At 44.2% G+C, this 14,630-nt stretch overlaps 1 protein-coding gene across 18 annotated transcripts in view; it reads right to left on the reverse strand.

Annotated features, from left to right (window-relative positions):
• Positions 1 to 14,630, reverse strand: part of ptprfb (protein tyrosine phosphatase receptor type Fb) — a 162,758-nt gene that overhangs the window by 71,364 nt on the left and 76,764 nt on the right. For all 18 annotated transcript variants that reach the window (XM_047331775.1, XM_035633167.2, XM_047331773.1 and 15 more), the window contains one exon: positions 1,254 to 1,442. In XM_047331775.1, the coding sequence (XP_047187731.1) occupies positions 1,254 to 1,442 (189 nt within the window). The remainder of the gene's footprint in view (positions 1 to 1,253; positions 1,443 to 14,630) is intronic.

Below are 14,630 nucleotides of genomic sequence, written 5' to 3' on the forward strand. Positions count from 1 at the left end.
GAGAGGAACTGGCTCTGGCTCTGGCTTCTTTTCCTGTGGCAGCGAAATTAATGCACTTTTTCTCTTTTTTTCCCCCTGCCCTTAGAAAATTGGCCTAATTTCAGGTCATACGCAGTAATGTAAATCCTGATATGGCAGCAGATGTCAAGAGAAGGGTGGCTGATAAAAAAGAATTGTTCGTTCGAGGGCATTACATATCAGCACATTTTCAGACACTCGCACTATATATGCCAGGGAGGAAAAGTAATTAAAAGTTTGTTGCTAGAAGTGAAAGAAAAAAAAAAAAGACAGAAAAAAAACAGTGTTAGGCATAATTTTATCATTGCTATAAAAACGTGATGAAAACAATTAGTCGTTCTGTTAGTATCTAATTTGTGATGAATCTGTGACTAATTTGAGTTATTATTGTAGTAAAACCACAATATTTAATATCGCAAGAACATGGGGCGTCCAAAGTGAGCGTGCACCAGTGACCTGTATTCAGCCTCCAGCGGGCAGCTTTAGTGCCGGGGCTTTTTCTGGAGCAGCTCTCGTCTTTAATTGTTGGGGCCTCAGACCTGCAGCCTGGCCTGACACTCTCTAAGTGAGGTAGATTTATTAAGGAGTGACAAGACCCAACCTGGTCAAAAGCCACTAATCTTTCAATCTGATCCAGGTCAGGCGAGCACTGTTTATTTATCAAGTGCACTGATACAGTGAACAAAGAGTACCTCATTGATTTCTTTCTCTTTTTTTCCTTTTTTTTTGTGTGTTCTGTTTCAAGGTTGAATCCAAGCTAATGCATCATCGGCTGGCCTCATTGTGACCCAGCTGTATGGTAAAGAGGGGATTACCGAATATTTAATATGGTGGAAAAAAACTCTCTTTTCCTGTACTTTGAAAGGTTACAAGCCCATGGATCACTGTCACAGATTGCAGGGGCAACTCTGAACGCTACTTTGAACAGTGTCTGCGGCTGTTGTGAGAAACAGGATCCTCTAAGAACTCAGCCAAATAATCAGGGCGACAATGACAAGCTGGATAAAACTTTCATGTGCGCTCGAGATGAAAGAGAATAGATGGTGTCATACATGACAACAAAGGCCTTTTGTGTTTTCACATCACTCTCATGTCGAACGACGAATTACAGTACGTCTGTCGGCGTTTAATGTCGTCCTTACCCTTCAACATGCCTTTGTTGTAATTTACATGTTCCATATGTCATGTCGAGTAACATCTCAAGATAAATTGAATCAGATCAAATTAATCTGTACCTGAGCGAAGCTGTTTGATGCGCCCGTTGCTGCTGCTGATGTCCACAGGCAGCATGTCCTTGAACCAGGAGATTTCTGGGTCCGGGTTTCCGCTGGCAGCGCACAGCATGGTGGCGGTCCTGGTCCGCTCGACCACCTTCAGCTGGGGACCCATGTCGATGGTGGGGAAGCCATGAGGGATCTGGGTCTCTGAAAGACAAAAGAATTGCAAAGGTAGATGTTTAGTATGGTCACATTGAGCAAGAAAAAAATAAAAATAAACAAGAAGAGGAGAAAAACAATGTTTGCTCAAAGATTCTGACAGAAGAGGCTCTCAGTTGCTGCGAGACGGGGGTTTAGGGGCAAAGCTGTTGATTCGGCAAGGACAGAGACGAGGACGGGAGAGAGCAAACACATCTCAGGTGCTGCAGGCCGAGCGTGAATCATATATATCTCTCTCTCTCTCACACACACACACACACACACACACACACACACACACACACACACACACACACACACACACACACACACACACACACACACACACACACACACACACACACACACACACACACACACACACACACACACACACACACACACACACACACACACACAAACACACACACACACACACACACACCAAAAAAGTTGGATTTCATATTTGGACGGGGGAAACAAAAACCTGTCTCTGATTGATTATCATAACAAGCTCATGGGGAGTCTCAGGTTCAGACGAACACAACGGATAGTTGCAATCTGCCTTTGGGCATCCATGCCTTAAGACAAGCTTGACAAACTGTCACCACTCAACACCCGTCTCTCTCTGCATGGCTGAGTTGTGTCATTGTGAACTATCAGTCAGACCTTTTCAACCAAGGTCAGCAAACCATGTACACACACGCACAATTGTATAGGTCTTAACTCTCTCCGATCTAATGTAATGTAATTTTTCGGTGTGCCGAGTGTTGGGGACATGCTACAGCATTAATAATTGTCTTTAAAACAAATGGCATGAATTATTTATGTTCATTATAATGGTTTTTCCAATCCAAATTTAGTCTCTCGAATGAAATATGGAGTTGCATTTGTCACAAAAGCTGTCATCGCTATCGCCAAATATCGCAATAAATCTTAATTCAACCTCTGGACAACCTTAATAAAGAGGAAACCCAATGGCCCTTGCACGAGATAATTATCAGCCAGCTCTAAAACATGTAATCTCTTTTATCTTTATCTGCTCACATGTGGATGTATTCTAATGAAAAGCACTCCTGCATTTGGTTCCGCATGACGAGACACCTGACTGCAGGTTAACAATGACCAAAGACACGTTTGTCTGCAAGGAGGAACACCATCAACACAAGATGGAGATTTGGCTATTCAGGGCTGTTGAGAAAATATTGTGTCTAGAACGGGATTACGATGTTACAAAATTAAAACTGAAGACAGTCACGTGAGATGAGGAAAACCACGTTGTCCCTGAGTAAGGCATTTTATCTCCAACCACCCCAAAGGAGTGCTCGTTCATACAAGACTGTGAAGTTAATACATGCATTTGTCAAGAAAGAGAACAGAGCTAATATATATATATATATATATATATATATATATATATATATATATATACACACACACACACATATCTGACATATCTCACAATCTGACATATAAAGCTGTTTTAAATCTGTCAGAGGAAGCACAAACACCTTTGTCAAGATTGTCTTTTATGAGTACTGCCATGCGAGCAAGTGATCACTCTCCTATCTGGAGCAACATTTGTGGACTTTTGCCTTCTGACATTATTTTCCTAAGCAGACATTTACAGTATATCCTCCACTTCGCATGTTCACGTTATCCGAATTTGCGTCTCCTTGAATCTCTGCATTGACTTTGTATGTAATCTCATCAGGTGAAATATCTGCTATGCGTTTGGTAACGCACCACAAGGGATCACTTGGCTTGTCTGAGTCAAAAATCCATATGTAAGCACACGGTGGAGTATACGACTGGGCATGAATATACGAGTGTGATGTTCTCTGTTCTGATCTCCAGCAGAGCAGTTGCTCCTCCTTTCACCCTTGTGCGTTTGGCCTCCAGCCCGGATCGTCTCATATTATCTTATCTTTGTGGTGAGGCTCACTTCCTGTCTGACGATACACTATTCTGTTTTCAGACATCCCGACCGAAATCCGGATACCTCCGCAAAGGACACAACCACAGCGCAAAGAAATTATACCGTACGATTTGTCATCGTGTGAATAATGGGAACCGTAGCGCCCTATGTTCCTCTGTGGTTTCCTCTCTCGAACGTTCAAAGACAAAGAGAAGGGAAAGGAGAGAGGAAACGATGGTGAAGGGAAAAGAATAAAAAAGAAAAATAACTGGGAGATAGACGCTCACAAACTGTTGAACCTGCAGAAATGTTCGCATTCAGTCTTTATTTATAGGTAAAAATTTAAATAATGGAAAGTTAGGTTGCAATAGATTAGCAAAATAATAGATCCCACTGCTGTTACCCTTTTTAAGGTGCAATGGGGTGGAAACAATTGAATTATACCAAACCTAGGGGGAACCAAACCTCAGTCGCACCTACTTATAATTCACTTAGAATTCAGTATGTTCATATTGGCCCCAGATCTCCTGACAGGTGGTCCCTGTGTGGCTGCTGACATAGACCCAGTTTCCTCACGTGTGCACTCACAGGGGTGGGGAGCGCAGTGTGCGCGGGGGTTCACGTGCTTGTGTTCAGGGACAGTCGGCTGCGTTTGGGGACCTTCCCGCAGAGCTAAATTAGGTGCTATGCTTTGTCTGTGCAATGATGCAGAGATTCCCCTCCACACTGAGTTATTATCTGGATAAAAACTCAAAAAGGCGAATGAATACAAAAACGAATAGTTGATATCAGCGTGTTTGTCTGTTTTGTTGCCCGGCAGCAATCTTTGTACAGAATTTGAATGTTCAGCGGCCTTCATTGTGCATGTCTCATGTCAACAAAATGAGGAAGGACAGAAATATTGTGACTATACTGTAGAGGCGTACGCAACGGAGCTGAGGCCTTGAGCTGATCTTCAATCAAGTGGGGATATGAAAACAATTTGTACATTTGCATCCGTTACCGGTTTCACAGTCATTAGTACTTCAATTCGTATTACCGTTTCAAATTTTGAGAGTAACCGAAATTGTGTATGATTACTGTGCTTTAAAAAAACCTCATGATCAATACTGTCCAGCATCAGCTAAACACAAGACAAGTTGACTTTTGAGCCCAGTGAGATGAGGGGACTTGAGAATGTTATATTTATGGTGATGTGAAATGTTCTTTTGCGTTTCATCTCTATTTCCCATGTTCATGCGCCATCTGATGCGTGGCCGTCTCCGCACTGGTGCGGCTCCCACTGTAGGTCACATATATAGTAACTATATGGTGGGAACCAATTGATTGAATGAGGCCTGACGCGGTCCTGTCAATCACACCTAGCCAGTTACCTTAGGGACCGCAGAGAGGAGGGGGGCCTGGGAAGTGTGTCGTACCATTGTATAAGGTCAATTTTATAAGAATTCGATTTCCTCCAGAATATATCTACGGCATCTTTAAGGTGTGTAACATACAACTGGTTACAGAAAGGTGTCTTGCCTTACTGGGGGGGGGAGGAGGGGGGGCAAGTGTTTATGCAGCAGTGTAAGTATGCGCCTGAAAAAAAAAAATGGAAACATCAGGATAACTCGCACCAGGCCCCTCGTGTTGGCGCCTATAGAATATTTATGATTAAGATTATTGGCAAATGCTCCTGAGCTGTGAAAAATGCAAGCCATTGGTAAAAAAAAAAAGGGCAAAAGACCCCAAAGGAGTTATTACACGAGTCAGCAGCTCTGTCATCGCAGGAAACAGGGAATAATTTAAAAGGCAACCAGCTGCTGCACAGCTTATATATTTGAATCTGTCCCCTGCTCAGTGTTTGCACTGCAGGTGAACTGTTATTACGACTGGTGGACGTTTCTTTCACGGTATGTCTGATTAGTGGAAAGTTCCCCATGACGTCAGCCGGTGTGTCATTTCTTACACAGGGATAATATTGAGTGAATGTCAAGCTGAGCTGCATGTAAAGTAAACATGCGTGTTATTTCCTCAGTTTGTACAATAAGTTGTCACTCTTGAGGAAGTGCAACCAAGAATAATACAGAAAATTAGTTCTGTTTCTGAAGCAAACGGAATTGGTTTCGTTGGTATGGAAATGATGCAAATTTTAACTGAATCATTTAAATAACAAAAACGTCACGCAGCACTTACAAGAAATGGCAGTGGAAGCAGAGTTCATAAATGTCTGTTTGAGCTGGACAGAAAAAAAGCCCTGAGGAAAAAAGGGCAAATATTAACTACCGAGCTGGATTTCTGTCTGTGTCCCAGTACGCCTTTGTGCTCTCGAGGGCCAGCACAAAGACTGATGATGACTAACTCAGTGACATGTTGGCCCCACACATTTTGTAGCAACCTGCCTGCAGAGCCTTGGTTTAATATTAAACTCACTAATGTTTGACTTACATTGAAATTACAGGGGGAAAAAAAACATAATGAGGGAGTGTTTAAGAAATTAACCTTTTGCTTTTGAGAACTTTTGAAAATCTTTGGCAAAAGGTCCAACAGTTAATTATCACAATTTGGTTAAATTGCTAACATGGTGCTCAATACTCCCGTAGTTGTAAAACCATCCATGTCTCATTGAACATAGCTTTTCTAAAGTTACCCTTGGCTTTTGGCACACAACGGATAATTGAAAGTTCTTTCTGTGCATTTATCAAAGATCTTGTCGAACTACTGTGCAGGATTTGAGCACGGTCTGTCTGTTCCTACTACTCACGCTTCTGTGGCCGGCCTTGTCTGCCAACTTGTCATCCCGGGAAGACAAAGATATGCCTTTGTTCAGTCCTCTTTAATTTGAAGAGCAAGGGAAAAGGCGTGAGGAAAATTTGGAGAGAATCCAATGTAATGGTGCAGGCAATGCAGGTTGATGTTTGTCAAGATAGGGGGCATTTTTATATTAAAAAGAAGGCCCTCTTGTGCTGGAGTGTAATTCATCAAAAAGAAGAAGAAGGGAAAAAAGAGCACCACTCCGGCGTCTAGTCGGGACAAGAAAATACGAATAAGGCGAAAATCCTAAGATGAGGTCATGTAGGCGCCCCATCGCAAAGTTGAACCCTGCTACAAGGGGGAGAACAACAACAACAACAACGGAAAAAATCCCAAATTCTTGTGTAACATGTAAGGAGGTGATTGTGCAACTCAACTATCAAAACGGTGGTTTGTTTTGTATGTGTACAGACTTTACAATCTGAAACTGTGCATGCTGCACGCAAACCACTTTACCCCCACGGATCTAATATCGTGCACTCGACTGTTGGCTCAAAAAGTAGTGGACACGCCTCGGATTTGCAAATGAGTATGGCCACAGGCAGTGCCAGGAACGCCTCAGAGGTGAAGACAGGTACGCACGAACTGGTTCCTCCATGATCTGGAAAGTAAATAGGGGCCATTGTTCTCCCGACAGCCGCTCTATCACGCACAGTCAAGCCGCAATATGAGCAGCTTAGCAGATGAACTTGTTTTTTTCCAGAGGTTATGGCAGCACGGCAGAGAAGATGGGGGCAGAAGGGGGAAGTCTTAATGTGGTTTTCTGAATCGTACTCGTCAATTAGGGTAGCAGTGGGGGCCTCGGCTATACACAAACGTCACGGGGGGAACAATGGCAGCCTCATTTGTAGACAGAAGAGGCGATGGTCATGTGGTAATTAGTGAAATTAAGAAAAACATGATACAGTATCAAAATCTATTGTGTCGGGGAGTTGTGTCTCTGCTGGAACAGCCACAGGCAGGTGAGGTGAGATTTAGATGAGAGAAGGGGGGGGGGGGGGGGGGGGGGGTGCATGCCAACCTCCTGCCAGCTCCAATTACCAGTGTGAGTGGAGCGTGGCAGCTAGGGTGATGGGTCTAATCAGAGCCCTGCTGAAAGAGACCCATCCCTGTCCCACTGTCCCACAGGGAGGCTGCTGGAGCTCAATCCCGCGCTAACATCAGCCAGCGCCCCTCAGCCCAAACATACTCATCTCAATCGGGGAAAACACTCCAGACTCCCCGTCTGCTTCATAACAGGGGAGCCCTGACATTGTGCCACGAGATACAGCACTTCTGGATGAGAAAGAAAATATATATATATATGTACGCCGGCCTCATTTCCATTTCAGTGTGCCGAGGTGTCTTCCTCCTCCTTATAACGCTCAAGTGCATAAAGTGCTGAATGATATGTCCTGCCATGAATATTTAAAGTGAGGGTTCCGCCGAGGAAACGCACCCCTCGGAGGGAACGCACATGCGTGGAACATACTGGGGAGGCGAAACAGTAAGTCGAGGAATATTCATGAGAAAAACCCCGCTTGTAAAGCTGCCCACCCACAGCGCCTGGTGTCATTCCGTATCAATAGTTAATCTAATTTGTCATCAACGTGCGGCCATCAAAAATTAAGGTGGTACAGTGAGACTCTCCTAAGTTATTTAGCGTATACATATATATAATGAGCTGATCTCATTTCAAGCGAGATATAAAAGGGCCTTATGATCTCCACGTGTGCCATTTGCCAAGTGATGGATGACAACAATTAAAGGTGATATCTCCTTCGATAGTGCAAAACCAAGGGACCACAGTGGCATCAACACAGGCACTGTTCTCATGAAATATTACTGCTCTTAAATCTACTCTTTTAAACATACATCAGTGCAGGGTCTTTATTGGGGGGAGAAAAAAAAAACAGGGTTTATGCAGCTCTAGAGAATATGTGGGTCATTTTGGTATTTCAATTTGCCTGCGTGTGAGGAAGTGAAGCATTTAGCTCTTAACTGATGGCTGACTGTTTGAAAGAGGAATCCGTTTTGTTCAATTTGTTAGGCATGAGAAGTGCACAGATTACCGTCTCCGTGTTTCTCTACGTTCAACTGATGCATTCTAAATTATTCACCTTTCTGCAAATCCAACCTGAGAGCGAAACTAAATATAGAGCAATAAATGTTCTGTCTCGACTGGTCCTGAGTCGACCTGGCAGTGAAACGCAGACGAGCCGTCTGCAGAAACAAAGCGCGCGGCCCCGCCTCTGTCCTCCGGACGAGACCATCGTCAAATCCAGACATTTGCATCTGCCTGAGACATGGAGGTGTGTGAGAAGCGTCGGCGGCGGCAGGTCGGAGGTGCAAACAGAAAGTCGACGCTAACGTGACTTCAGGTCAAGAGCAGTTTCGATGAAGTTGGATTATTGACGGCGTGTAGAACACCCAGCAAGTTCGCGTGGAAAACGTTTAACCGCAAAGGATTAATGAGGAGCACGAGGGTGACGGTGGCGACGGTTATCCATTGATGGATCTGGACGTAACGTCGGCGTTTTCTCTTTACAGTAACAAGGCGCCGTTACAGCCGTCGGTTTGTCGACATTTCCCGTGGATCCTGCGACATTCAGGCGAGCGACTCGTGGGCCCGGCAGCGAAGGCAGAGCGGCATTCGTGTAACCACCTCGTCACTTTTGACTCGCAAAACATCGCAGGGCAAGGAGTTCCCTCACATGTTCTGCCACGAAGGGCATGTGAGCGGGACCCTCCTGCTCTTCAGAGAAATACCACATGGCAGAACTCCCACTGCAACATCAAAGACCCGGCAAAGGAGGCCATTGATGTAATGCTGTTGTAATCACATGAAAATGGTGAAAATCTCAGTGGGGGAAAAACACGGGACTCCCTGGCAGTGTGTATACAGTCAGTGACGCAGTCGACAATCACACAACAGCCTTTTTATCAGGGTCGATTTACTACAGTCGGGATTAGGCAGCGAGAAGATGAATGCAAATGTACAATGTGCTTTGAATTTCTTTTTTTTTTTTTTTCAAATACGTCTCGTCAAGTCTCTCGTCTCTGGCACGCCATCTATTCGGCCAGGTGTTTTGGCAGTTGCTATGGCGACAAACAGTCCCCGGGACATGTTGGCGGCGTGCACAGACACACCTGCACGCAGCGGACCACCGCGGAAAACACAGTCATAACAAAAACACTGCTAATGCGTCTGTGGATAACACTGGGCCCGACGTGCCAGTGGCCGTATCGGTGTGCCGCTGTTCTGCCGTTTATCCGAGTGCACTTGGAGTAAAAGACTGTAATGCATGCCATGACCTTTGAAATAATACACTTTTTTGTCTGGCTGAGCAGAACATTTGGCCTTACTTCCTCGCCTACAGGCAGATAATCAATAACAGACATCTAATCCCCCCCAATTCCTTCCTTTTTCTTACCTCCCCCTCCCTCTCTTTTTATCATCTCCCGTTCTCCACTATTTATCTCTACTTCTCCCCCTTCTCCTATCTGATATCATACTTCCACTGTCTTCAGGATGATCTACGGCCCTGCCAGACGCCCCGTGCCTACTATTTATGCCGCGGTGCGCCCGTTAGTACATAGCCATGGCCTCTGACCCATTCCTGCAACCGGAGGGGTGGTCTTCTGAATTTCGCATGGTTCTGCTGACCGAGTCACCTTGTGGGACAAGCGTTGCTGCACAGAATCACATCCTCCGTTGACTACGCCGTGTGCGAGTGGCACAGCTGTAGGCTCTCATTTTGAGATGACGGCTCTGCTCCTTGCCCGGTGGTCCTCCTAACAGGAGTTTGATTGAAGACCCTTGAGATCGCGGTATTACAGGGTACACGGTTTGTGGTTTACAACTCATTTTAATGTAACTGCCACGAAGATGGGGGGGGGGGGGGACCTTCGGGGGGCTCATGGTAAATTTCTGTGGTAATGCGATGTGGCTAATAAGACAGGTTATTCCTCCAGGTGTCTGGGAGGAAAAAGAACAAGGACGGCACCAAAAAATCGGGAAAGCGTGACGATTAATGGAATGGGTTTACAAAGGGAAGCAGCGCGGCAGTTTGCAAATAAATGAATGAATTGATCCTCTCCACAACTCAAATGAATCATCAGCAGAGCTTTATTGTGACACGTTTAGTGTAATTGCGACAGATAGGGTGGCTTTTATGAGTTCTGAGAAAGGCAGTGGATGTAGTCATACGTGGCAGGTTCTGTTAATTAAACCCTCACTGACTGGGCTCCGGTGACAGCCTTTACTTATTCCCTCAGTCACAGATAATGAATAATACGGTCGGTGAGTCAACGTCGGCGGCCTCAACTTTGATTATGTAGTGGCTTGCAGAAGTGACGGGTGTTCACAATTATCGGCCTCGTGGCATGACCTGCTAAGTGCTAGCATCGGAAAAAAAAAGACAGGGACAAGATGCGGCACTTTTGTTAATGCTGATAAAAATAAAAGTAGCAAAGAGGCGAGAGAAACATGACGTTTGACCAAAACTTGTTTGAGATTTGGTACAGTTCTTTTTATTATCTATTTATCTGAGAGATCTGAGGCCGCAACTTACGATTCTTTTCATAATCAAATTAATCTGTTGATTATTTTCTAGATTAATCGATTAGTTGTATGGTCCATAAAAATGTCATAAATTGGTGAAAAATGGCGAACGTGATTCCCAAAACCTGAAAATAGAAAATATTCACATTTGAGAAGGTGAACTTTTTTTTCTTCATAAAAACTACTTGAACCGATTAATCAATTATCAAAAAAGTTGGAGATTAATTCAGTAATCGATTACTAATCGATTAATCGATTAACTGTTGCACCTCTAGAGAGATCCACATATCATCATGCTTACAATAAAAACTCATCTGATTCTACGACCTATGGGACAGGCCAACATGATATTGGTCCCTTTGTGGCAATTTTCTGAAGTTGGTTTCGATCAGCGCCTTGGTTCTTACATCACAATTTCAACAGGGAAGGAGAGTCTTGCTCTCCCCAGATTTAAATGGGATTGGTTTTTTTCTGTAACAAATAATAAAATACTAAGTATGCGCTCCTACCTCCTGAACATGCCCCGACACCGTGAGTGCTCAGCGGGGCGTACCTGAGTCGGAGCGCGCCTGCTCAGTCAACCTTCCCCTGCAGAACAGGTTCCAAAATATATCGATGCAGATGTCGTGCATGCAGAATCAACGGTGGCGTTGACAGCTGAGAGCAGACCGATCAACCGCAACCTTGAAAAACACAGCTTAGCAGCTTAGACAAAACGGGCCTGGGTCTCTTAAAACATGAGGAGAAAGCTTAGGGCCATGAAGCTACGGGGCCGACAGTGAGTCGAGCCAAGAGGGCTTGGTGTGCAAATGTGTGAGGAAAAGGGGTCAGGGTGAAAGGACTCCCATTAGCCAGCTCATTGAGTGTAGGTATTAGAATCCCCCCAACCCCCCAACATGCAGCAGGCCCATCCATCCATATCCAGTCAGGGCCTGGGGAGTCGTTGACTCGTTGGCCTGCAGAGCTATAAGGCAGACCCTGCTCTTTACCTGCAGGAGTACAGGCCCGCGTGTTATTATTATCGAATCAAAGGAGGGGAATATATCAGGCGTGTGTGCGTGTGTGTGTGCGTGCACTTGTGTTTGTGTCAATGTGATGCAAATGCATTATAATACAAAGAGGATCATACTGGATACAAGAGTACGCATCACAAGAGGTTAATGCTCAAATTAAATTTGAAATAAATGAATATAAATCTCACAATAGCTAATGATAATGTGACATGTTTTGATGAAACACCGTGATGATGTGTTACGATGGTAATTTTTGAAAGGTGGTGTGTTGTTTCTAAAATAAATAAGGGTGAAACACAACGACTGTGGCCTACAAGTGACAAGAGAAGGGAAATCAATCTGCAGAGCTTTTATATTAGATTGTCAATTGTCTCCCATTGTACAGAGATTTCTATTTTTCTGGTGCGAGTGTTGTCTAATCTTTGGTTTCGTATGACTCACAAGAACCGAGACGGCCGCAGGCAGCTGTTCCCAACATCCAAGCATTTGCATGAAATCATCTACATTAACTATACAATGAGGAACGAAATTATGGAGACTAAGACTAATAATATAAAGCAATTGTGCTGATGTCGGAGACTAAAAGTCATTTTAATTTGAGGTCTACACAATGTCAATCCACATGTAGTGGAGAGTGTTAGAGTACTGGCTCCACAGCAGCGTCAGATTTAATATGGTGGCTATATCCGAAAAAAAGTAATTTCTTGTACTGAGTTCTGAACATTGCTCAAATACAATATACTTTTAGCGAATGTTCAGAAAATTGTAGTCATATATATATATATAGAGTCATAATTTATATTATTATGGTTTTTTCTGTACCACTGAGAGGAGATTGAATATAAAAAAACCTCTTTATTAACAACTGTTGAATTTTGAAAAAAGTGCAGACGGCATCAGGTTTGGGAGACAGGTTGAACCTTAGCTGAGCATAAAACCAACAAGGTAAGACGGACCGAATGAGGAAACGAAAAAGTTGAAATCGATGCAATATTATTTCGCCGTCGCTGTCTGCTGGGTTCAGAGCGCTGTGACTTGCATTTGACCCTTTTTTTATAATATCGACTTGATTCAGGAGCACACGCGTGAGTGACAGTTTCTATCACCTTCTGTGTTTAATATTCACAGAGGCTGCTACTCTGGATGCCTGACTCTGTTCCCCTGATGGCCGTTTATTGAGAAACATGACACTAGAATAAAAAAGCCCTCTCAGTTCGGATCATCAGAGCCAGCGTGTATAAACGCAGGAACTGACGGACAAAGCCCCAAAAAACAAAAAAACAAAACATGAACTATTAACTCACCACTCGAGGCAAGGAAACGAATGCGTGCGCGGTGAAACAATATTGATAATCGCATTGGACATGCTCGCACAAAACAAGTCTTGAGTAAAATCTGTAATTGAATAATGAAATCCCGTCGCAGCCGCCCGTGGCAGATACTTTATAGCAGATGTCAATTCACGGACATCCCTCTCTGTTCCTGACAAAGCGCAGATATTAGCAGATGTCTTGTCACATCTCCAATATCTCTCCTGAAGCCCAGCGACGACATCCAGATGAGGGGTTCAATACGTCCTGACAGTCAACAGTGGCCATAACTACAGGTTTAAAACAGTGACAGGCTTCGAACTCTGCTGCACATAAATGTATGACAGCAGCCAGACACAACATGTTTTTTTTTTTGTATTTACTGTACAAGTGATGGCGTTTGAGTGAGGAGCTTTATTTACTGGAACACCTATGCAATACTGTGCAATCCAGTACAGTGCCGCTGCAATACAGTACCACCACTGAGATGCTCGTGGTCCTAATGGAAAAGGTGCTTATTTATTATGCTTACTGACTGGATATGAACATGTTACATATTGCGAGATGTTTTTTCCCCCCACTGTGTTTTCACAGGGCTGTTGCACCTCTTCCTAACAGACAGCAGGCAAGCGAACTGCGGAGGGAGCACAAACACGGGGTACAAACTAGGCAAAAAGGCTCTAATAAAGAGTGATATTGATAAACTGTCAGTCACTGCCAGTTGGGCTACTGTCAGAATAACTTAGCTCCTGTTCAGATTCACAGATTTCAATCTGAAACACGTCGGGCAGGTTCTCATACAGAAACAGAGGCAGGGCGCCGCGCCGCTCGGCCCGTTGGCTGACGCACACAGAGCAGGTTGGAACATCTTCGTGTGGAAACACTGAAACAATCTGATTCACTCTGGAGTTATTGTTACGGAAGTTGGCAGATGTGTTTTGAGGTCTTAGTACAAATTACATGCAATCCATTATTTTCAGTGTACAAAGTGGCGGGAAGCAGCAAAGAAAAAGACGACATACAGACAAACAACCGACTCTTGGTTCTCCTACAGTATATTCTATCAACCACTTTTCGTTTGCTGTTATTAATTCATTGACCTCCCTCCCTCCCTCCCCCCCTCTCTCTCTCCCTCTCTCTCTCTCTCTCTCTCTCCCCTGAGGCTACAGACATGATCAGCACTGACAATGCAGACATACCAGACATCACAATCTTTACCGATGCACCTTGCCAAAGGCATGGAGCACTTGATGGACAAGTACAGGTGATAAAATGTTGCCTCAGAGGAGGAACGACTCCATCCAGATGTCTTACATAAGGCACGGAAAATTAGGTCCAGAGTCCAATTGTACAGGACAGATCCCCACAAGCTGTGATTTCTTCAATGTCTTGCTCAACACTTGATGTGGATGACTGTTGTTGATTAACGCCACAAAAACCATGAGGTCTACACAATGTGGTTTGAGTGTGAACGTGATTGTGCAAGGACGGAGAGACCACATCAGGCAGATGCTTGTATAATGGGTGACCTGCACACCTTTCAACTCTAGACTAACCGGTTATCTTTATGACTGTGCACTGAACAAATTTGAGGTTGAGAGGGAAGCGTGTCCGGTAGGA

This window comes from Scophthalmus maximus, chromosome 5 (genome assembly GCF_022379125.1).
Source record: "Scophthalmus maximus strain ysfricsl-2021 chromosome 5, ASM2237912v1, whole genome shotgun sequence".
NCBI classification, from domain to species: domain Eukaryota; kingdom Metazoa; phylum Chordata; class Actinopteri; order Pleuronectiformes; family Scophthalmidae; genus Scophthalmus; species Scophthalmus maximus.